This window comes from Lathyrus oleraceus, chromosome 6 (assembly GCF_024323335.1).
Source record: "Lathyrus oleraceus cultivar Zhongwan6 chromosome 6, CAAS_Psat_ZW6_1.0, whole genome shotgun sequence".
NCBI lineage: Eukaryota > Viridiplantae > Streptophyta > Magnoliopsida > Fabales > Fabaceae > Lathyrus > Lathyrus oleraceus.
Genome location: NC_066584.1, coordinates 269,320,559 through 269,346,958, shown reverse-complemented (window position 1 = coordinate 269,346,958; position 26,400 = coordinate 269,320,559). Strand labels below are relative to the sequence as shown.

Genomic DNA, 26,400 nt, shown 5'->3' with positions numbered 1-26,400 from the left:
TGCATGGACAGTGTCTGTGAACAATGATTTTAAAGTAGCGAAATAAAATTGGTTAATAAAATGTAAAATGTTGGTTAATAAAATGATGAAGTTGGTTAATACACGTCCAAATATTAAAAATAATTTTTACTAGTAGACCAAAGTTGGTTAATGAAAAGTATAAAGTTGGTTAATGAAGTTATGAAATTAGTTAATAAACGTCCATGTATCAAAAATAATTTCGAGCAGCCACTAAAGTTGGTTAATACAATATAAAAGATTGGTTAATAAAATCATAAAGTTGGTTAATCACACAATTTTATATCAGTATCATTTAATCTAAAATTAATATATATATATATATATATATATATATATATATATATATATATATATATATATATATATATATATATATATATATATATATATATATATATATATTATTATTATTATTATAATATTTCGCTGTTCACCGTATTGTTGAACAATGAAATATGGTGTAGATATATGTATTTGGTGTAAGAATATCTTTTCTCAATATTTTAACTTCAATCGCAACTTTTTTGGTTAAACACTATTTTTTCCTCTAAAAAAGTTATCAACGATTTAGTCAAACTTTGTTCAAAAAGTTACAAATGGATCAATCCCACTCAAAGATAATCATAAATCACTACTAAAAACTTCTTGTTTAATGACTGAGTTAGAGATTGAAAAAGCTTAAAAATTGATCACTATAACGTTTAGCGGTCAATAAAGCGACGACAACTTTCCGGTGGGAAAAATGCTAGCCGCTAACCATTAACCACGTATTCAACAATCGAAATGTAAGGACCGAAATCGAGACCGATTTAGCCATCGTTTTTAGTGTGTTAAAGAAATTAAAGTTAAATGAAAATAATTGTAGGACGAACACAAAATATTTAAAAATGAGAGAAATGGTAACTTAAAAAAGAAAACAAACAAAATTATTAGTGACGAAATTTCAATCATCGAACTTTTTCAATAAATTAGTTTTATATAAAAATATATTTTGTGAATGAATATTATGGTCATAAAATTTGAGTTACTAATTCAATGACTAATTTTATTTGGTGACCGATTTAGCAACTTTAAAATTTTTATTAACATCATGTTAAAATTTGGTGGCTAGAGTGGCCGAAATTTTTTAGTCACTAAATTGATCGGTTATAGCGAATTTTCAGTAGTGAATAAATAAAGTATATTATTTACGGTATTATAAGTAAAGTTTCAATATTTAGATTCAACACAAACAAATAGAAGCTAAACAATTTTTTTGCGGGAGATGTTTGGACACCATTAACTCAACCAAAACGACTATTAGTATGGTGAATTACGCCGATCATAAACACTAATTGAGACTCATACATGCCAAAGCAAATGCTGGTACTGTCCCCATTTAAAAGGTGGAACTCTACAGAGGCACGACTCAGTCATGGCATACCAGTTCTTACTCCATCTATAAGGCCACACATTTGCGAGGAAATCACAAATGCAACCGAATAATTCAACAAAATAATCTCTTCTTATCAAATGCAACGACAATTAACAAAAATACATCCAAAAAACACAACAACTTTAGCGTGGAAAACCTCTGTCAATTAGGAGTAAAAAATCACGGGATCCGTAAGCGGCTTAATATCTCCACTATAATCAATAATGTTGACACTTTTAGTGATATAAGTGATTGTTGGTGCAAAGGTAGAATGAAAGATGAATATTCTATTAAGAGAATGACGGCTACAAAACATGATAAAAGTTACAATGATTGTCACCCTATTTATAAGCTAAAACTAGGGTTACTACAATAGGATAAAATACTGAAATACCCTCTAACAAACTTAGGGGCTAAGAAAATAATATAATTAATAAATATGAATTACTTCTAATACCATCCCTTAATTCATATTCCATCAAAGCTTGTAACGCCAATTCCATCCCTTAATCTGACGAGTTGATCAGTCTTGATAGCTTTCGTCAGAACATCTGCCAACTGTTTCTGAGTGCTGCAGTGTACAACTTCTAACACTCCCCTCTGAACTTGATGTCTCAGAAAATGATACTTGGTCTCAATGTGTTTGCTTCTCCCATGCAACACTGGGTTTCTGGCAAGATTGATTGCAGACTTGTTGTCAATCATCAGCTTCAGAGGTTTGTTTACTTTAATCTTCAGATCCTGCAATAGATTCAGAATCCACACAGCCTGGCATGCAGTAACAGCACCTGCAATGTATTCAGCTTCACAAGTTGACAATGCCACAACAGGTTGCTTCTTGGAACACCAAGAAATGGGACCTCCCAGAAATTTGAATAAGTACCCAGACGTACTTCTTCTGTCAACTCTGTCTCCACACCAATCAGAATCTGAATAACTCAGAAGTTCTGACTCATCCTTTCTTCCAGAAGGAAATAATACTCCATACTTCAGAGTTCCCTTGATATACCTCAGAATCCTGACAGCAGCTTGGTAATGGGACCACTTAGGTTTACTCATGAACCTACTAACCATCCCAACTGAATAGCAAATATCAGGTCTGGTATTGCACAAATACCTCAGAGAACCAACCAACTGTTTGAAGGTTGTAGCATCCACATCCTTTCCATCAGAGTCAGAATCCAGTTTCTGATTTGTATCAGAAGGTGTGACAGTAATCTTACAATTCTTCAGATCAAATCTCTTCAGAAGTTCTAATTCATACTTGAGCTGATGCAAAATAATACCTTTCTCAGAGTATCTGAATTCCATCCCTAGAAAGTATGTCATTTTGCCTAGATCAGTCATTTCGAATTCATTCATCAGAACTTTCTTGAACTTGGCTATCTCCTGTTCAGAACTTCCAGTCAGCAGTATATCATCAACATATAAACATACCAGAGTCATATTTCCTTCAGAAGTATGCTGAACATAGACACCGTACTCCATCTCACATTTCTGAAAGTCTTGCTTCTTGAAAAATGAATCAATCTTCAGATTCCAAGCTCTGGGCGCTTGTTTCAATCCATATAGAGCTTTGTATAATTTGTACACCATCCCTTCCTGATTCTTTTTCACAAATCCAGGAGGTTGTGACACGTAAACTTCTTCTTCTAATGGACCGTTCAGAAATGCAGATTTTACATCTAAATGCATCAGAGGCCAATTCCTGTTAGCAGCTATTGCAATCACCATTCTGATTGTTTCATGTCTTGCTACAGGTGCAAACACTTCAGAGTAATCCAACCCAGGTTTCTGTAGAAATCCTCTGGCTACCAACCTTGCTTTATGTTTGCCAATTGAACCATCTGGCTTTAACTTCTGCTTGAAAACCCATCTGACGCTGATGGCTTTCTTGTCTTTTGGAAGTTCTGTCAGCTTCCAAGTCTTGTTTCTCTCTATAGCATCAAGTTCTTCTTTCATGGCCTTCAGCCAGAGCTTCTGCTTAAGAGCCTCTTCTGTACTTATGGGTTCAGAGTCTACTAACATGGCACACTGAATAACTTCTCCTTCAGAGTCTACTTCAGTGTCTTGCAGCATGTCAAATTCTGCATATCTTCTGGGGATGTTTCTGATTCTTTGTGGTCTCTGAACTTGTTCAGAGTCTTGAGCTTCAGAGTTTCTAGCTTCAGATGGTTGACTTCCTCCAGAGCTTTGACCATCTTCAGGGGCTGGCATATTTCCAGAGTCTGAATTGCCACCAGAATCTGGATTACCATCAGAGTCTGGGTCATCAGAGTCACCTTCATCTTCTGAGTCTTCTCCAGAGTCAGAATCACTATCAGAATCAGAATCAATGTCAGAGTTTACTCCAACTTCAGAAATTCTTAACTCTGACCTTTCTTCAGAAGTTCTAACATCAGAATCAGATTGAGACATATCCCAATTCCAAACTTCTGATTCCTTCACAATCACATCTCTGCTGAATTCAATTTTATTGGTTTCTGGACAATAGAGCTTGTATGCACCTGTATTGTGGTACCCTATCAGAATCATCACTTTGCTTCTATCATCCAGCTTCTGTCTTCTGGCTTCTGGAACATGTTTATAGCAAACAGAACCAAACACCTTCAGATGACTAACACTTTGCTTATCTCCAGTCCACTTCTGTATTGGAACTATTTCCTTCAACTTCTTCGTAGGACATCGGTTGAGTACATAAGTTGCAGTGGCAACAGCTTCTCCCCAGAGCTTCTGAGGAAGCTTCTTCTCCTTTAGCATGCTTCTCACCATATCAAGCAAAGTGCGGTTTCTTCTTTCAGCAAGACCATTGTGTTGAGGGGTATAAGGAGCAGTAACCTCATGCTCAATTCCATTCTCCTCACAGAACTTCTGGAACTCTTTGGAGTTATACTCACCTCCACCGTCAGTTCTAAGAATCTTCAACTTCTGACCACTCTGATTCTCAGCCTTCATTCTGAACTTCTTGAATTCATCAAACACCTCGTGTTTAAACTTAATAAGGGATACCCATGTCATTCTTGTGAATTCATCAACAAATAACACAAAGTATTTATTCCCTCCAATCGATGCTACTGGAAATGGACCACACACATCAGAATGTACAACTCCCAAGGCATGTTTTGCTCTTGGAGCAGTTTCTGACGCAAATGGCAATCGTGGTTGTTTTCCTTCCATGCAAACTTTGCATGACTTTTCAGGCTTCTTAATTGCAGGAATTCCATGTACCAACTTCTTTGAATTCAGATGTTTTAAGCTTCTGAAATTCAAATGACCAAATCTTCTGTGCCACAACTCACTCTCCTTCTCAGCACTTGTTGCACTAAGACATTCTGAGTTTGCAGTTCTGACATTCACCTTGAATGTTCTATTCCTTCCCTGTTCTGACTCCATAATCAACTTCTGATTGCAGTCATACAGCTTCAGAAGATTGTCCTTCATGGTAACTGAAAAACCTTTCTCAATTAATTGTCCCACACTCATCAGATTGCTTCTGATGCCAGGTACATACCACACGTTCTGAATCAATGCTGTTTTCCCATTGTTCAGAATCACTCTGACATTTCCCATACCTTCTGCATTAAGATATTTGTCATCAGCACATCTGATCTTTGTCCTCTTTTCAGAGTCAAAGTCAACCAGCCATTTCTTGTTTCCAGTAAGATGATTTGAACAACCAGTGTCCATATACCACCAGTCTATCAGATCCATATCATCAGATTCAGAGGCCATCAATAGCACAGATTCGTCATCAGAACTTCTGGCTATATTTGCTTCTTCTGATTTTCTCTCCTTGTTTGACCAACAGTCTCTAGCAAAGTGACCAAACTTCTTACAACAGTAACATTGGATTTTCTTCTTGTCATACTTCTCTTTTCCCTTCTGAGCATTCTTTTGTCTATCAGAGGTTGAGCTTTCTGACTTCTGACCACCATCAGATCTTCTCCTGGCTTCTGACTGCTTCTGATACCTCCTATCAGAAGTTGCTTTCAGAGCCTGCTGCTCTACTTCCCTTTCAGAAGTTCTCTCAGTCAAACGCAACTCTTGCGCTTCTAGACTGCTCTGCAGCTCTTCAATTCTCATAGTGCTCAGATCTTTGGAATGTTCTATTGCTACCACAATGTAATCAAATTGAGAGGTAAGGGATCTCAATACCTTCTCCATGATTGTTTCTTCAGAAAGAGTTTCTCCACACGCTTTCATCTCATTAGTGATCAGAATCACTCTGGAGATGTATTCAGAAACTTTCTCATTATTCTTCATGTTGAGATTCTCATATTGCTTTCTCAAGGACTGAAGCTTCACCTTCTTCACTAATGCGTCACCACCATAACATCTAACCAGTGTGTCCCACGCAGCTTTTGCTGTCGTTGAATCTGCAATCTTCTCAAACACATTTACATTAACACATTGATGAATGAAGAACAATGCTTTCTGATCCTTCTTCCTTACTTCCTTCTGCGCGTTTTTCTGTTCATCCGTCGCATCTGCTGCTACCGGAACATAACCATCAGTGACAAGATCTAGAACATCTTGAGCACCGAACAGTACACACATTTGGATCATCCAACGATTCCAGTTTTTACCGTCAAATACTGGAAGTTTGGTGTTCATGTTGCCGTTTCCGTTCATCTTTCTACCTTGCACAATACACTCAGATTTCTCACACAGTGTTTCCCAACCCACAGAATTAAAATTCTGATCAGATTTTGTTCAAGATTCAACACGAATCTAAGAATCAAAATCAAACACACAAGACCTCACGTTCACTCGTGTTTCCCGTGTTTCCCAATGAATCCGAACCGGAGCTCTAGATACCAATTGTTGGTGCAAAGGTAGAATGAAAGATGAATATTCTATTAAGAGAATGACGGCTACAAAACATGATAAAAGTTATAATGATTGTCACCTTATTTATAAGCTAAAACTAGGGTTACTAGAATAGGATAAAATACTGAAATACCCTCTAACAAACTTAGGGACTAAGAAAATAATATAATTAATAAATATGAATTACTTCTAATAGTGATATCATATAATTTAAATTTTTATCAATAATTAAGAAAGTTTTCATGAAATGACACGGGACACAACCAGTTAACTTCAAGTAAAAAATATAAATATATCTCTTAATGAAGAAAGCTCTTAAATGTTGATAGGATATTATGTATTCTAATCTTTTTCTCTTTAATATGATTGAAGAAATAATTTATTTTTATTGTCCAGATAATTTGTTGTTAGGATATTATTTGGTAGATGTATATACATGTTTGTTCTTCAATTAAATGTGTCAACAAATGTATGTTGCTGAAAAGATGACTATTGACTTATGGACAATTTGTGTCTATACTCTGAACCTTCCATGCCTAAATCTTTCATTAATTTGTGTGGATGTGCAGATCTTCTACTAATTATTATAATTTGAATATGTGTTATTTTAGAAAACATATCTAACCCTTTGTAACTCTAGAGGAAGAGGTTAAAACCGACACTATAAATATGATCGTAGTCAAAGTGTCATTGTTATTATTCCAGCGGTTAGTAATAACATCTGCTAAAAGGTATCCCAACTCTTTAAACTATGACATGTCTCAAACTGTCGCTGGAGACTTTTTGCGGAGGTTATTAACCGCAGCAGTCATCTTTTTTATCCGCCGCAAAAAATAGCATCCTTTCAAGAAAATACGAAAATGTTGTTATTCGAAATTGAGTCCATGACCTGTTCAACTTTTCTCTTGGGTGATAATTCAACTAGGGAATATATGACTTCTTTATCTCAAACTCTTTTTTAATTTAGTGAAAATCACTTCTCCATAGTAGTGAACATTGAACACTCAATGAAAGATAATTTAGGATCTGAGAAAGAATGAAGCATCAAAATAACCTTATCAAGCTTAAAGCAATTGAGATCAATTCATCATAAATACATAGCTTCTACTACAAGCTTTGAAACTAACTCAAAAACTTGTAACTAACCTTTACTAAATAATAAATTTCCAACTAACTTTTGAATTCAACTTACCATAAATGAAAAATGTGTTAGGAGTCAAAATCAGCCTTGATGGAATCCTTTCATGCCTTTCATTCTTTCAACAGATAGCAAAAATAGCAAAATCAATCATTTTAAAACTACATTCATTTATCTATGAGAGTCAATATTACTATGCATGAGTCTTTGAATTCTCAAGAAACAAAAATATCAAAGACAAATGATATGAATTAAAGATGAAAAGATATATTTGAATTTAATTAAATCAAAAGAGGTATGATATTGTTTGGATCGTGATGAGTTTTCTCATGCAAACACATAGTAAATTCTTAGGATTTAGTACAAGGAAAATTCTAAAAACAACTGCAACCAAGATTTAATGATACCAGATTAATTTGCATCACCGTTTGTAGATTGGTTACTTTTTACCTTAAGCACACTATCAAGTTCTTTCACCATCCTCTCCATGGCTTGTTTTGGCAAACAAAGTGTTATAACCAAACCTTCCTCTCCTTTAGCATTTGTAAAAGGTATATACAAGCTAAAAATACCAGGAAAAGGAGATTCGATAGCCGGTCCTCCATAAATAGCTTTTCCCCAACCAAAATCGACATCTCTAAATCCCAATCGTGTAGTATCAGACACAATAAACATAAATTTCCTTTGAGTAAACAGAGGTCGACCCTTGATAACAATTAAATCTGCCAATGAATGCATATACTCTTTGGTGACCTTAGCTTTTGCATTCTTAACTAAATTCAATGCATACATATACCCCAACGTATTTTCAACAATTTTGCCTGCTGTTGTAACAATAGCAGGATTTCCAACAACATTACCATAGTAACCATTTGGTAATTGTAGGTTTACATATTTGCTACGTCCATTGACTGCGAAATACATACTAACTTCTTCGTTTGAATCTAGTTGTAACGCTATTGTACGATAACGCCAAAGAAAAGCGGTGATGATTTCAAATTTGGTGTACTGTTGTTGTTGGTTGGTTGGAAGGAGAGACCGAATTGTGGCTACCTCGTTGGGACCAAAGAAGAATGTTCGTGGGACCATGTTGTCTAAGGATATCCCATTGACGGTTCCTTTCTTATCAGGTGCTTGTTCGAGTTCGGGGTGATCACATGTCACTCTCGGTGGGTTCCTTGCGCTTAGAAGTTCTCTGCGCCACACCGGTGAGATTGAAGGTTCATTCATTCCACGACATATTTCTGCTAAGGCATTCATGAATTGAACTATACCTGTTGCATCACTCATTGTATGGTTCACACGAATAGCAAATATGAAACCACCACACTTGAGGCGTGTTACCTGAATAAGCATCAATGGAGCGTTAAGCATGTTTGAAGAACCAGGAACATCATAAAGAACTTGATCCAGAAACGGAAATGGAGGAAGAAGATTATCACCGAAATCTTTAAGACTAACATCGGCATCAGCTTCAATGAACAAAACACCTTCTCCAGTACAATCAACCATAAGTTTCCTACCAGCTCCTTCTCTCAACCTACCTGCAAATGGATAATAAAACACGAGCGTTTTCGCAAGTGCTTTTCGAATAACATCAACAGGGTCTTTTCCTTTCATATTTGGATCATAGTTATAGAACTGTATCAGGGGAACTTGTACACGTAACAGATCTTGGTCATCGATGTCGGATAGTAATTTTACTTCACGAGGTGTTGGTTTCGATGGAGTAACTAATTCAGGAGCACGCTTCTTGACTGGGAATATGAGACATTGGGCCAGAATTGAAAATGACTTTTGATGGTGTATATTGGATGGAGTGACCAATCCAGCGGCAGGCTTCTTCAATGTGAATAGCACAGATTGGGCAATACTTGATAATGGTTTTTGATGGTATTGTTTATGTAAGTACTGATAGTGGAAATGGCGTTTATTCGATGGAGTGACCAATTCAGGGGCACATCTCTTCACTGTGAATAACAAAGATTGTGCCATACTTGAAAATGGTTTTAGATAGTATGGTATATGCAAGTATTGAAAGTGGAGATGGTGTATATTTGATGGAACTGCACGCCTCTTCATCGTGAATAGCAAAGATTGGGCCATAACTGAAAATGGTTTTGATGCTATATGCAAAAGTAGAGATGATGTATTATATAGTAAGGTAATACATCATGTGTAATGTTCCGTGGCTTATTAAATTCCATTGCTTCTCAAATGGTGAATAATTTATGCTTGCATTACAGATTCAACTCTACCATTAAAAACACAAACTTTGATACCGTGAGAAAAGGAATGCCAACTAAGACTCTACCATTCATCACCATTAAAAATATTTCAAATAGAAGTAACTCAAGTTCTTGATTTATATTTATCTAAATAATCACAATTATTGGAACCCTCGTTAAATCAAACGATGAGTTAACGGATCAATATATAAACAATTACTCCGTATATTGTTTCGATCGAGATACTCACCCACATGAATGTATATCCTAAAACTAAATGGATTTCAATTTTTTTTTACATTAATGCTTACACTTGAATATTAGGTTTAATGTTTTGTTTAATTTAATTTAAGATTTCACTATAACCCATTATTTAATAAATATTATTTTTTATTTCACAAAAATAATTTCTTTGTCTATTCCTTTAATATTTAATTTTAATGTTTTAGATAAGACATTATTGTTGATTTTTGAGTGTCCATCATATATTTTACTATTATTCTTTTAATTTTAATTATTTAATATTTTTCACAAACTCTACATTTTTTAATCATGAAAGTCTATTGATTATAGTAATTAAACTCTAATACTTTTTATTTACCTTCATCATCTTCTCCTTTCTTCATCTTCATCATCATCTTCATTTTTCATCCATATTTCAAAAAAATCCTTAAAAAATTAAAATTTTAAAAACCAATAAATCTATATTCAAATTCCAAAAACTAACGAATCATATAAAGTTGAAGTCAATGTAGAAAGATGTAGGTTATTTTTCTCCGGTAAAAAAACTCAAACTAAAATCTCTAATTTTTGTGGGTCATAAGAAAGAGCATCAATATTAGATCAAGATTAAGACACAAATGAGAAAGACACCATCTATTCATCCAAAATCTAAAAGTGATAGGTGTGTAGATTCTCTCAATCTCCATATTTATAACCAATGTAAGACTCAAATTCATACTTAACTTATTATTCTTAACACTTCCCCACAATAATCATAATATAAACAAGTCTCGACATTTATAACCAATGAATAAATTTTATTATTTTTTGATATAGTTTAATTCGATTTTCTCCGTGAATCATAGTATGAACAACCATACTTAATAACCAACATGCTGGGAATACGAGCTTCAAGTTGTTATTTGTATTGCAGGATTATATATATCGTGGATCCTTTTAAATCTCATAGACTAATCAAGCATTCAAGGTATCATGGTGAGTAGAAGTTTGATTATGTTCCTTATGGCCAAACCAAGCTATTCGGAAGTTCAAGTTTAAGTTTTAAAACTCAATACTTTTCATTAGGTTCATAATGTTACATCAAGTTATGTACTTTATACTAGAACTAGAACAAGGCAAAAAAAAAACCACATGATGGTGGGCCTATCATTTGAAGCACTAATTTAATATGTATTAGTATATATTTTATAGACTTACAATCTAGTCTTTTTTTTATCATGTATTAAGTATATAATTTTTTTTTAGTGTAGTTACATTTGAGATAATTTTATTGCTTTTTTTAAACCTGATAATTTGGAACAAACTAACGAAACTCATGAACAAGCTAATGGCTTTATTTATTTCATAATTTTTAGGTCTTGACTTTATTTATTTTATAATTTTTGGGTTTGAAATTCAGGCTCGTTGGTAAATATGAGGTGGTCGTCACCATATAGTCCGAAATTGAGTCAAGAGAAAGAAATTAGTATAATGAGCAAAGAGTGAGTGGATATGGTCATAGAGATTTTATTTAATTGTTTACTTAAAAAAAAAATTGTGTGTGAATTACTTCGATTTTACAAGTTTGAACATTTTTCTTTTGATCATGAGTTAGGAATATGAGTTAGAAATGAACAACATATTTACAAGCAAACCATTACTTTGATAATGTACATTTCAGAACTTCCGAGGACGAGTAGTTAGATCGGACATGAAGAGATAGTGTGCCGAGTATGCTGAAGGCAACAACTAAGTCAGATCACGGTCATGAGAGTGCTGGTATACGATATGAAAAGGTTGGATTTCAGTCATGAGAGTGTTGCTGGTATACGACATGAATATGTCAGATTCAGTTTCCTAAGAATGCTGGTAGATGACATGAACGACCACATGTGACAGTTTCAACATAGCTTCATGATTGTATGGGATTTACAGAAACTGACGAGGAAGACGTTATGTGATGATAAAAGAGGACAACAAACATTATTGGCACCATAAAAACATGGAATTCATAGGGACTCTTCTTAAGGGACCCTTGGAGGCATGATAGGTATAAAAAGGCTGGCCATCGAGGAAGAAAGGACAGACAACAAAAATCCCATACATACAATATGATTGTGATCTCACCTGAAGGGTCTCAGGGAGATTAACCAAATAGTATTTATCATGAACATTTGGCGTCCACCGTGGGGTCTTGGCAAAACTTTCTCAGGCCTCACAAGAGAATACATTCTACCATAAAAATACAATGTCTGGATCATCTCTTACCAGGAGTGAACCCTGCATCCCACCAGACATGGAACGACTCCTTACAATTATGGAGAATCTGTGGCCAGTAGAACGAATCTTTGCAAGAAAGTGTCCACACATTTCAACAGTCTCAAAGCATTAAGGAAGATGAAGAGGAGGAGGGACTGTTGGATCCTCAACCTCTTTCAGAGGTGATTTGCGGCGATCAAGTCTCAGAAAACTTCAAACCACCACCTTTACCATCATTCAAAGGAAAAAGTGATCATCAGGAGCATATAATATCAATTAGCAATCAAATGGCAATAGTCGGGGCTTTCGACTATTTGAAATGCAAGCTTATGTCGGGAACATTCAAGGATGTGGCATTACGTTGGTATATGAGCCTACTCATATTATCAGTCACTGGTTACCAAGATCTAACTAGGAAAATGGTGCAACATTTCTTCATCAACAAACATAGAAATGTGACAACTACTATCATGTTAAACGTCCGCCAGGGAGCCTCTGAGTCCCTCTGAGAATATATGGCGTGATTCAATGAAGAAACTATAATGTATCCCATCCTAATCACTAAATTTTCGTGGGAGCTTTCCAAAACATCTTAAAAACCGACCATTTCAATGAATAGTTGGCACAAAAGCCGACCACTAGCATGAAGGAAGTAATGAACAGATTGGAATGTTATATCAAGGGGAAAGAAAGCAATATGGAAAAAATATTCTGACACATTAAAGAAAAGACACAGTCTAGGCATGACGGATCTGGTCTCAAGAAAAACATCATAAACAGGGTTCGAGGGAAAGGTCAGTGATAAAACCTTCCTAGAGGCTATATGATAACTTCATTGAGAACTTTACCCCACTAAATGCAAAGTGAGCTGACATCTTGCGAGTGGTATATCATCTCAAGCTAATACCAGAACACATTCGTCCTAAGAGGGTAAACGATGTGCGAGGAAAATATAGGGATGAATGGTCTGCCTATCATCATTTGAGAGGCTACCATACTGAAGATTTTCATCAGTTGAAAAAGGAAATCAAGATCCTAATCCAAAGAGGCCGGTTGTTGTTGTATGTAAAATAAGTTGAAGGGTCAACAAGAAAGAGAAGCCCTTCCAAGAGAGAACCAGACTCGAAGAATCTCTCTTCCAAAAAAGGAAAAAACACTAAGGAGGTACGTGAGACCCGAATGGCCTGTCACACGCTCAACATCATTTCAAGAGGTTTCACTTGTGCAGGAGAAACAAGTTTGACCAGAAAGAGATACGCCCCGATCAGTAACGCATGTGTCTCAAAAATTGTCTCCAGAAGAAGAAGAAAGATATGTCATTATTGGTTTCTCAAGACATGATTTAGAAGGTGTACTAGCGCATGAGAATGACCCGATGCTCATAAAGTACAGATTTGTGATTGGAGTTTCAAGATGGTGTTGATTGATCTAGGAAGCTCTGCCGGCATATTGTATTGTGATGCTTTCAAGGGAATTAACCTGAACACATCCGAGTTGCTACCCTTTAAAGGTACCCTAGTCGGTATCTCTAGGAAACAAGTATGAGTATTAGGGCATCTGCTTATCATGACCGTCTTTGGAAGTGGAGGAAACACCAAAAGTATCAAAGTGTGGTACCTGATAGTCAATGCATCATCACCATATAATATCATCATCGGAAGATAGGAGTTCAACGCTTTGGACGTTTCTTTGTCCACTCTTTATTTAACCATGATATCCTTTGGAAGGTGGATAAGTCGGAGTAAAAGAAGGTTATCAGAGTCTAGATTGGAAATGCTACAAGGATAGCCTAAAATTGAAAGAAAAAAAAAAGCCCAACAGGATCATCCTATTACAGAAAACACTTTAAAGGTGAAATTGGTCGGCCTCGATCCTCGGGAAGATCCAGCAGATGATAACTTGACCCCTCTTGGAGAGTTAAAAAAGGTGTAAATCAGTGATGAGTATTTTCAGGTCACACAGATAGGTTCAGAGCTGTCTCAGGAAGAAGAAGCAGACATCATCAAGTTATTGAGAAATAAAGTCAACCTTTTCTCATGGAGGCCGTAATATATGTCCGGGATCGACCTAAATGTTGTGTGCCATCAGCTTGCATGATCCTTCATTGAAGGCTATAATGCAGAGGAAACACAAAAAATAGAGAAGAAAAAAGAAAGGTTGTTTAGAAGAAGTCGAAAAGCTCTTGAAGGCTGGGTTCATCTAGGAAATAAAATACCCCACCTGGTTGTCCAACGTCATCATGGTAAAGAATAAATCGGGAAAATGGTGCATGTGTGTAGATTTCTCTGAACTTAACAAGGTTTGCCCAAAGGACCTATATCCATTACCACACATTGATAGATTGGTCAACGCCACATCTGGGTTCCGTTTGCTCAGCTTCACGGATGCTTATTCTGGATACAATCAAATATGAATGAACCCGGCTAATACTCCCAAAACAACATTCATGACCGATAGAAACAACTATTACTCTGAAGTAATGCCATTTGGTCTCAAAAATGTTGGGGCTACGTATCAGAGGCTGATGGCTATGGTATTCTCATCACATATAGGGAGAAACTTGAAAGTATATGCCGACGACATGTTAGTCAAGACCCAGGAGGAAGTAAGTCATGTAAAAGACTTGAAAGAAACAATTGAATAAATAAGGAAGTTCAACACGAGGCTTAACCCCAACAAGTGCACCTTTGGGGTACAAGCCGATTTTTTTTGGGGTTTCATGCTAACACATCAGGGAATAGAGGAAAATCAAGACAGGTTCCAGGAAATCATTAATATGAGAAGCCCGACATTAGTGAAAGAAGTTCAACAGCTGACTGGAAGATTAGGCGCCTTGTCTTAATTCCTGTCTTACGTAGGCTATAAGTCTATACATTTCTTCACATATATAAAGAAGTTTGCATAATTCCAGTGGATGGAAGAATGTGAGAAGGCGTTTACAAAGCTGGAGAAGTTATTTTCTAGCCCGCCGATCTTGGTGAATTAGAAGGAAAATTCACCCCTTACCTTGTACTTAGCAGTCTCCGAGAGAGCTATTAGCTCGGTACTGGTTCAGGATAGTGATGGGATGAAAGGTCGGTTTATTTTGTCAATAAGGTTCTTAAAGGAGAAAAAGTATGTTATCAAAAGATAGAACAATTAGATTTGGAAGTAGTAATTACCGCAAGGAAACTCATACAATACTTTTAAATCAATTAAAAGAAAGGAGAAAAGAAAAATTCCATGAAAAATAGAAAATCAATAAAATAAAACGAGGAAAAATCAAAATCAGATGAAGAAAAATAAGAATCAGATGAAGAAAAATAATTAGAAATATTTTGGGATTTTTTGGATGTAAAGTGGATTTTCTATGAATTTTAAAAGAAATAAGAAATTAAAAATAATAAAATAAAAAGAATTTAAATCAGAAAAAAAAAACACAGAGCGTTGGATCACGCTTCATAGTTGACGTGGCGGATCCAACACTCCTCAGATTAGGGCGTACAATGGAATCTAACACAAACAACACACGAGATCCAAATCAAAACGAACTAATCCAAATATTTAGTTTGTCCAAGGTGTCTGACCAAGCTCATACAACCTAGAACACTCTAGTCATCTTCTCTGGTGGTCTTTCACTGGAATTTCATCGTTTGTTAAATTCAGAACATGATACCACCACCATTGTGATCCTCTTCTCATCCTGGATTCAACCTTATGCTCCAAATTCATTTATCTAAATTGAGCACAGAGAATTTCAGATAAGTTTCAGAGGAAAGCAAGCCACAAAAAATAAAATAAAATGACGAACACGATTAATCAACACCAGATAAGTTAGGGGAAAGCATCAGAGAGTGAATGGCTACATTGTCGTAACTTATTTGAGTTCAAATGTGCTCAGAACTACCTTGTCCAAATGGTGATAAGAAGTTGGTGAAGCTCGATTTGGTTAGAGCACTTCATAAGGTCTCAGAGCTTGGGAATTGTTGCAACAACTTCATAAGATTTCTAATATGCTAATGGAATCAAGAAATCGGGTTGAAACAAGCTGGAATTCAAAACACGATAATTGGATTTTTCTGGTAAACTTCTGATTTCAGCAGGGATTTCTTAGCTCTCAAAAGCTTGAAAATAAATGTAGTAGCTTCCTCTATATATAGGGAATGTGTTTGGATCCAAATACGTATGGAATTAAGCCTAATTCGTGCAAAACGAATTTGATCCGAATGTGAGAAAAATGTGACTTGAAATCCATCTAAATCAGCCAAATGATGCATTTCAAGGGTCAATTAACTTCTGGAGACTTGGTTAAACATGTTTAGATCCAAAACACATGTTAATTTGTCTTCGAATTGAGATCAGTGAAGTTCAAATTTCGGGCAATGGTGATTTCTTCAGTTCCAAGTCACCATGTTCAACTCAATGGGGCATCTTACTCAGGAGACTTTTTGATCTCATTCTTTTTACAATACGTTGACATTATAACATAAATTAAAATGTGACAAGAAAGGTTGAATTTGGATGCTTGAGCACAAAATTATGTCATGTTGAAGTTGGCATGAAAAACTAGTCACATAACTTAGAAAATTTTAAGTATCCGAGGGCTGAAAATGACCTGTAATATTTCAATGAATTCCTTGGTCTTTCAAGCACAACTTGATCTTGATCATTGAAGAAAAATTGTAGAGGGCATCACAAATGACATTGTGCAAAACGAATCAACCTCTAATGTTGAAAATTGAAAAATTGTAGAGGGCAACCACAAATGACATATAATGTCTCCAACCTTTTGATGACCCTCCAAGCATAATTGGATCTTGTCATGTAAATATAAGTTGTAGAGGATGTTCATAAGAGTCATATGCAAAAAGAAGTACTAAAAATATTGTGAATTGAAGGAGTTGTGGTCCTTGGAACTTTGACATCAAATATTGAATATTTGGTCAAACCACTTGGAACAAGCTTGTGTACTTGGACTTTCCTTGCAATTCAAAGCACATGGATATGAACTCAAAATAAGGTGTCCTTGAACGTTTCTTGATTAGATTGCTCAAAGTTTAAAGTAACTTGTTGAAGAAGGCATGGAAATAAACACATGAAACTTTGACTTTCCTTGAGAAGTAAACAACAAAATTTTGATGTATTCTTGATCAAAATGAGATCGAAAGGTGCTTTAGAACCTTATAGATCATGCATTAGAAGATATCTCCCTTTAAAATCAATGGTTGACCACACTTTGACTTAAGGAATCAATACAAACCCTAACTGAGAAACCATGATTGATGCTCTTGATGAAAAGCCATACCTTGTACAATAAGTTTAAGAAAAACAAAACATATTTTTGCTATTTTGAATAGTGGTTAGATAAGTAATGAACATTGTAAACATAAAGGTAAAAACACCAACAAAGAGGTGCTTGATGATCCCTGAAAAAGAAAAACCCCAAAGATGAAAGGGAGAGGGACCAAGAGGTGATCTTGTTTGTGTGCAAGGATGTCAATGGTATGTGGGATCTTAGGGTTAAAAATTAGGACATGACACCTGGGTATTTTAGCTTTGGTGACAATGTTTGAGGCATTACCATATCATCCTTTTCAGTCATCTTTACCTGTTCCTTGACCACTTTATCTTTCGTTCCCTTTAATAATGCCTTCATAAATTTAGTAAACTTAGACATTAGTTCTAAAATTTCATGGAACGAAATACTTACATGGAGTGTAGCTAACATCTCATTGAACTTTGCAAACATCTCCGCCTCATCATCCTGAACCGATTTCTTCTTAATTATGGGTGATGATTTTATGTAATCTGGTAGTTCTGGATTTGGATCATTCAAGATTTGTTTCTTGGTTCTTCTCTAAGGTTTTTTTTATCTATTAATTGATGTCTTTGATGAAGATGGATGATGTTATAGATGAAGATTGATGTTCCCTTGAGTTTTACTGAATGAAATTTGACTTTGTGTAGCGATGAAATTTGAGAGGTTGAAGTTGAGTTGAGTTTGAGTAATGTGAAATGAGGAAGGAGAATAGTATGACGCGACTTAACCTCCAAAATATTCGAAGATGCATCTCCAAAATATTTTAACGTTAATTGACCTTTTGGTGCGTCTAGAGATGGATCTCTGAAAATTAGAGATATTTTTAGAATTTCAAATAATGCGTAAAAACTATATGAGATACGTTAAGAAATCCTCTTAAAATTTACCCCTTGAATCGTTAGGCGTTTAATTGTGGTATTTTTTAAAGAATGTGTGGTACTCATTGCCACTACTACAAAGAGGATTCACTTCATATTGAGTTAAATGAAATGACTCGCTAAGTGATTCTTCAAGAAGCGAACGATGTGTTTACAACATAAAGCTAAGTGAATGCAATCGAGGTCGCAAATACAAATTTGTACAGGAAATTATTTTTTCAACTGCTGCAAAATCATTCATGACCATAAAATGTCAGAGAATGACTAATATATTAACTTCAATTGCAAGTTTTTTGATTAAAAACTAATTTTTCCTCTATAAAAAATCAACAATTTAGGCAAACTTTGTTAAAAAAATTACAAGTGGATCAATCCCACTCAAAGATAACCATAAATAAATAAAGTATAATATTTACAGTATTATAAATAAAGTTTCAATATTTAGATTCAACACGAACAAATAGAAGCTAAACAATTTTTTTGCAAAGAGATGTTTGGACACCATTAACTCAACCAAAACGGATATTAGTATGGTGATCATTACGGCGACCATAACCGGTAATTGAGACTCATCCATGCCAAAGCAAATGCTGGTACTGCCCCCATTTAAAAGGTGGAACTCTACAGCGACACATTCAGCCATGGCATACCAGTTTTTACTCCATCTATAAGGTATCTGAATAATTCAACAACATAATCTCTCCCTGATATCAAATAGAATCACAATTAACAAAAACATATCAAACAACACAACTCAATTTTAGTCTCGAATAACCTATGTTAATTATGAGTAAAAAATCACGGAACTCGTAAAAGACTTAATATCTCCACTATAATAAATAATGTTGATCACTTTTAGTGATATAAGTGATAACATAGAATTTAAATTTGTGCTGATGATTAAGAAAATTTTCATGAAGTGACACGGGACAAAATCAGTTAGATCAAAGTAAAAAAACATAAACATATCTCTTAATAATGAAAGGTCTTAAATATTGATATGATATTATGTATTCTAATCTTTTTCTATGTAATATGATTGAAAAAATAATTTATTATCATTCTAAAGATAATTTATTGTTATTTGATAGATATATACACTTGTGTGTTCTTCATTTAAATGTCCCCATCTATACCCAAATGTATGTCACTGAAAAGATGGTTATTGCCTCATGGACAATTTGTGTCAATACTCTAATCCTTCCATTCCTAAATTTTTCATTAACTTTAATTGTATTTCATATAAATAATTTAAGATATAAATATTTTTATCCGTGCAGACACACAAGTCTTCTATTAATTATTATAATTTGAATATGGGTTATTTTAGAAAAACATATATGATTGTCTGTAACTCTGGAGGCAGAGGCTAGAATCGACAGTATAAATATGACCGCAATCAAAATGTCATTATTATTATTCCAGCTGTAAAAGGGTATCTAGACTCTTTAAACTACGATATTCTCATCTGTTGCGAACGACTTTTTGTGGAAGTTATTAACTGATGCAGTCATCTTTTTTATCCGCCGCAAAGTCTATCCTTGATATGTTCATCCTAACCGGTGACAGATATTCTCTCTTTGGTATTATATCTAGTAACTGATAGATATAATTCCTATTTTTCTCCGACAGTCTATCCTTGATATGTTCATCCTAACCGATGACGAATATTCTTCCTTTGAGTTTATCCTTGATATGTTCACTGTAACCAGTGACAAATATTCTCTCTTTGGTCTTCTGCCCAGTAACAGGTAGTTGTAATTCTTATTTTTCCCAGCAGACTATTCTTACCCAGTAACTAGTAACGAATACACTGCCTTTTTCTCAGCGAGTCATTCTTGATATGTTTACCCAAATTGGTAACAGATGATCCTCTGTCAGAATATATTATCTGTCTATCCAGTAACCGGTAATAGATAATATACTTCTGATACTCCTGCTTTGAAGTTTATCCTTCCCCAATTGAGTTTGAGTGCATATTTCCTCAGTGAAGTCACTAGTCCCCTATTTGGTTCAGGTATTTCAGTTTTGTTCTGATTTACCCATTTCCCCTGCAGATTTCCCTTATCCCGAACCGAGTCATTCCGTTGATTTATTTTCATGGAAGTCTCTCTCGTGTCCCTAGTAGTTTTTAAGTCATAGCCGTACCTACACGCAATTGTTTATCCCCATAGTCTCTGTCTCCCCAATGAATATTCCTTATGGAATGTGTTATGCTCCTGTGCACTTTCAGTCTCTCCGGATTCTTTTTCTTTGTGGCAATATTTTTCCCGCAGAGATTATTTTTTAACATTTCATATCATATGCGTCATGAGGTCTCTTAGGGACCGAAAATTGTTTCTATTGTTGTTATTTAACTCCATTCTACTGAGTTGATACGAAGATTTTAACCTTCACACCCTCAGTTAGAATGTCCTTAAATAGGGACAACTGTAAGACCCCAATTTTGACCCTAAGATCCCTCATGTTATCTCATCATATGCATTGACTTTGGGATCACACCTTGACATCCTCCTTACCCCTCATTCATTGGATTTGCATTGGGAGAGATTACCAAACACATTTGATTGTATCATACTTTGTTTTTCATTATTTACTAACCAAAATGCCAAAAATATGTCAATATATAGTTTGTTGCTTTTGTAGGTAGTGTGTGTGTGTTCACCCATGCTCCATCAAGCTTATATCTAGGGTTTAAGACCCTCAATGCAAGGAGACTATTCAAGAGATGGTTTAAATTTGTTCTAAACATCATATATGGATCCCCATGATCTTCACATATAATTTTGATCAAGAATTCATCAAGAGTTTGAAGTTTGTTTGCCTTGGAAGTCCTAATTCATCTGGGTATCTTGTGTGACTTCCTCAGCAAGTTTCTTCATCAATTGATGAAATATTTCAAGGGATACTTCATATTACATCATCTTACACATATATGATCCTCTATGAGTCCCAAATATCAAAAATTCAGATACACTTTTTATGGAAATTTATTTGGGTCGCTGTTTATATTATGAAACTCAATAATTTTGTTATAGTTTTTTCCTTTTTCTATCATAGGATTAACACTTATGGATGTGGAAATAAAACAACTCACCCTTATTGCAATAGAGACTCAGTTACAAAAGAACAACAAAATTTTGAAAGACTTCAAGCTGATGCCGTATCCAAATGACTTTGTACTTTCTTTTGTTGGAAATCGGCTGGTTTAGGAAGAGAGGCAGTATGAACCATTTGCTCAAGAATTTTTTTTCAATGATTTGTACTCATGTCTTACTTGTAAATTATCCATCCTTCGACAAACTTAAATCATGTCCAAAATAATGACTTTATAAATTGTTTACTTTGTCTATATTTCATAATGCAAATTTATTTTATATTTCATCATCATTTATTTTCTAATGTCATATTTCATATTTCATATATTCTTATATAAAACTGTTATTCTAAATGTCATACTTAATATATTGTCACATCAACTATATTTGTAATAGAACATAAACATATTTATGTTGAAATCATGAAAGTTGTAGAAAGACAAAATGGTGGAGTATTTTTTTTTATATGGCTATGATGGAATATGTAAAACTTTTACGTGGAACACTTTGGAAGCAACACTTTGCTCTAAAAGAAAAATTGTCTTGCCTGTTGGCTCAAGTGGGATTGCAACACTTAATTTTGTTTTTACATTGCTATGTTGTTTAAATTTTATAGGAGAAGAAAATGAATATTTTAGTAGTGATTCTATTTATACATCTGCAGCTACAGACTTTGATGCTTTTGAGCACTTAACTCCTAAATTTCAAAATGCTCTGAAAATTTCTGGTTTTCCTAATCATTCAATCAAGTTGAAGTTTGGTGTCACTATTATGTTGATGTGGAACTTAGATCAGTCTGAATGCTTATGCAATGGAACAATACTAACTGTAACAAAGTTTGATAATCATGTCATTGAAGCTAAAATTATTTCAGGGAAGAATTTATGTACCATCATTTATATTCTAGAATGTCTTTGTCCACGTCACAGTCACCATGGCCATTTAAGTTGGTGAGAAGACAATTCCCCATCATTGTTTCTTTTGCTTTGACAATTAATAAATCTCAAGGGCAATCTTTAGACAATGTTGGTTTTACCTACCAAATAGTGTTTTTAGTCATGGTCAATTTTATGTCGTAATGTCTCGAGTTAAAACTAAAGAAGGTCTTAAAACTTTGATTCATGGCAAAGATAAAATTACTACAACAAGTACGACTAACGTTGTTTTCAAGGAGTTTTTCACAATATTTAATAGATATAACATGTTAACTCTTCTCTAACAAAAAGTTTGCAATTCAAATTTTTGGACTTTTGGTAAATAGCTTCAATTATTTTGTTTTTAGGTGAAATTATTGATGTCAAATTGAAGACTTATGTTCCTTTTTTAACTTGTGTTTTGCACTTTTTTGAGATCATAACTTTGATATTATTTCGTGTAGGAAACTTTGGATATGCTGTTTTTAAATGTAATGTAACTCATTTTGCTATAAATTCCAATTTTATTGTTCTTACTCATACTTTTTATATTCAGTTGAGCATTCTACTAGTTAAAGATGAAAAAATATATTTGAATTGAATTAAATCAAAAGAGGTATGATATTGTTTGGATCATGAGTTTTCTCATTCAAACACATAGTAAATTCTTAAGATTTAGTACAAGGAAAATTCTAAAAACAACAATAGTTAAAAACTCCAACCAAGATTTAATGATGCCAAATTAATTTGTATCACCGTTTGCAGATTGGTTACTGTTTCCCTTAAACACACTATCATGTTCTATTACAAATCTCTCCATGGCTTGTGCTGGCAAACAAAATGGTACAACCAAACCTTCCTCTCCTTTAACATTTGTAAAAGGAATATAAAAGCTAAGAATACCAGGAAGTGGAGAATCGATAGCTGGTCCACCATAAACAGCTTTTCCCCAACCAAAATCAACATCTCTAAATCCCAAACGTGTAGTATCAGACACTATAAACATAAGTTCCGTCATAGTAGACAGAGGTCGACTCTTGATAACAATTAAATCTGCCAATGAATGCATATATTCTTTGGTCACTTTAGTTTTTGCATTCTGAACTAAATTCAATGCATACATATACCCCGACTTATTTTCAACAATTTTGCCTGCTGTTGTTATAGCAGCAGGAATTGCAACAACATTACCATAGTAACCATTGGGTATATGTAGGTTTACAAATTTGCTACGTCCATTCACTACCATATTCATATGAACTTCTTCGTTTGAATCAAATTGTAACGCTATTGTACGACAACGCCAAAGGAACGCGGTGATGATTTCTAGTTTGGAGTATTGTTGTTGTTGGTTTGCTGGAAGGAGGGAGCGGATTGTGGCTACCTCGTTGGGACCATAGAAGAATGTTCTTCGGACCATGTTGTTTAAGGATACGACAGTTCCTTTGTATTGAGGTGCTTGTTCGAGTTCGGGATGATAACATGTCACTCTTGGTGGGTTCCTTGCGCTTAGAAGTTCTCTGCACCACACCGGTGAGATTGAAGGTTCATTCATTCCACGACATATTTCTGCTAAGGCATTCATGAATTGTGCTATACCAATTGCATCACTCATTGTATGGTTTATACGAATGGCAAATATGAAACCACCACACTTGAGGCGTGTTACTTGAATAAGCATCAATGGAGCGTTAAGCACGTTTGAAGAACCAGGAACATCATAAAGAACTTCATCCAAAAATGGAAATGGAGGAAGAGGATTATCGCCGAAATCTTTAAGAGTAACATCATCAGCATCGGCTTCTATGAACAAAACACCTTCTCCGGTACAATCAACCATAAGTTTCCTACCAGCACCTTCTCTCAATCTACCTGCAAATGGATAATAAAACACAAGCGTTTTCGCCAGTGCTTTTCTAATTGCATCAACAGGGTCTTTTCCTTTCATATTTGGATCGTAGTTATAAAATTGTATCAGTGGAATATGAAAACGTAACCCATCTTGGTCATCAATAGCCGAGAGTAATTTTATTTCATGAGGTGTTGGTGTCAATGGAGTGACTAATTCAGGGGCACGCCTCTTGACTGTGAATGTCAGAGATTTGGCCATCATTGAAAATGGTTTTTGGTGGTATGGTATATGCAAGTACTGAAAGCGGAGATGATTTTTATTCGATGGAGTGACCAATCCAGGGGCAGGCTTCTTCCATGTGAATAACAGAGATTGGGCAGTACTTGATAATGGTTTTTGATGGTATGGTATATTCAAATATTGAAGGTGGAGATGGTGTATATTCGATGGAGTGACCAATTTAGGTGCACGCCTCTTCATTGTGAATAACAAAAATTGGGTCATAATTGAAAAAGGTTTTTGATGCTATGGTATATGCAAAAGTGGAGGAGATGGTGTATATATATAAGATAATACATCATCAGGTGAAATGTTATATTGACTAAATTACTCTTAATTTATCATTGGATAACCCGGATCTCATGTAGAAATATTCATTTTTTTCTCTTATCTAAGCACTTATTATAAATGATAAACTATAACGCCGTAAGAAAAGGAAATCTCCACCATTCATCAGCACTAAAATAATTCAAATTGAAGTGAGTTACTCAATTCATACTCTTTATCATTCAAACTCATTTATTGGCATGTTCCTCAAATGAAACATGAGTTGACTCATGCTTAAAAACTTTTATTTTTGGTTATCAAAAGAACATGCAAAAGATTAAAAAACATCTATAAATGTCATTTTCAACGGATTTTCTTTTTCTTCTGAAAAATGATGTTAGATAAAGATTATAAATTGAATAGATTCAGACTGTGCATTGTTAGAAGTTTTAATTTGATATTTTGATGGAAAATTAGCATTCGACTGTGTAGAAGTAGCTAGTCGAATATATCATATAGTAGTGTCGAAAATAACTTAATTTTGTATTTTATATTTTGTACGTTTTGGGATCGGGTCGGTTTGTATAGTTTGGGTCTGAGTTTTAGTTGCTTATATAAAGGGTTTTGTATGATGTAAACATGACTTCACTGAATCCTAATTTTTATAATTTAGTTTTCACTTTTCTTTCTTTCCTCTCTTCTTCTTCTTGGTCTTTTATCTTTCTTGAAAACTTTTGTTCAAAGAAATTGGTATCAAGGAGTCCGGTTGCGATTTAGAGAGAATCTGTAATAGAAAACGGAACAACAACATCAACGCAATTTCCATCGAATCTACCGGTTTTCAAAGGGGAGAACTATGAACGGTGGGTTGCACAAATGAAGGTCATCTTCATATTTCAAGATGTGTCTGAAAGCGTGAATGATGGAGTACCGACATTGAAAGCGAATGAAGATGATGCTCAGAAAGTTGCGCACAAGGAACAAAGAAAGATACAAAATAAGATACGAAAGCTTCTCGATCTTATCTATTCTTGTCAGTCGGAGTCAGAAAATTCAAACGTGTTCCCTCGACTGGATGGTCTTTAAGGGCTTCCTCGGTTCCATTGGAAAATTTAGCATCCAGAGAAATCTCAAAAGTGGCGTTGAGCCAGAGTTGAAGTAGCTAGAAATGTCCAAATAACAATCAGCCATCTTTTAGATGGATATTCCTCAAAGCTTCAGTTCCTAGCCTTAAGGATTTATAAAGGGACCCTAGGATCAAATGACTAAGGCAAACATCTTTGCCTTCACGTATTTGGTTGTCTACGGTAATGTATCTTTTCGCCACTTTCAAGGACCTACAACAAAAGATGCACCTTGATACCCACGCAAGAAAGACGACGTGTTCTTTGTCGGAACCTTCGTCAACGTCAATGATGTGATAGTCTTCAATATATCAACCAAAGCTGGCACGATTACCATCGAAGTTTATGGTGTCTTCTGTAGCGGTAAATTCATGACCATCAAGCTATGGATAAACCTAACGTCAATAAAACTAGAGTCACCACCACACTTTTATTGTTTCCAAAGGAAAAAGGGAAAAGTACGAACAAAACCCAAAGATAAGAAGTTTACAAGTCAAAACTAATAAAGTGCCAGACATTACAGGTAAGGGGGTTGGTTACACAGAGGGAAGGTGTTAGCACCCAAAGTGTCCTAGGT

The 26,400-nt window shown here is 34.9% G+C and overlaps 2 protein-coding genes across 2 annotated transcripts; both read right to left on the bottom strand.

Annotated features, from left to right (window-relative positions):
* Nucleotides 1-7,766: 7,766 nt before the first annotated feature.
* On the bottom strand, nucleotides 7,767-9,478 carry LOC127093157 (benzyl alcohol O-benzoyltransferase). The gene has a single exon (XM_051032062.1). It carries the CDS (start codon nucleotides 9,396-9,398, stop codon nucleotides 7,815-7,817), a length of 1,584 nt encoding a protein of 527 aa, XP_050888019.1. The 5' UTR covers nucleotides 9,399-9,478; the 3' UTR covers nucleotides 7,767-7,814.
* Nucleotides 9,479-23,043: 13,565 nt separating this feature from the next.
* Nucleotides 23,044-24,662, bottom strand: LOC127093156 (benzyl alcohol O-benzoyltransferase). The gene has a single exon (XM_051032061.1). The coding sequence runs from the start codon at nucleotides 24,655-24,657 to the stop codon at nucleotides 23,044-23,046; it is 1,614 nt and encodes a 537-aa protein (XP_050888018.1). The 5' UTR covers nucleotides 24,658-24,662.
* Between the last annotated feature and the right edge of the window lie 1,738 nt (nucleotides 24,663-26,400).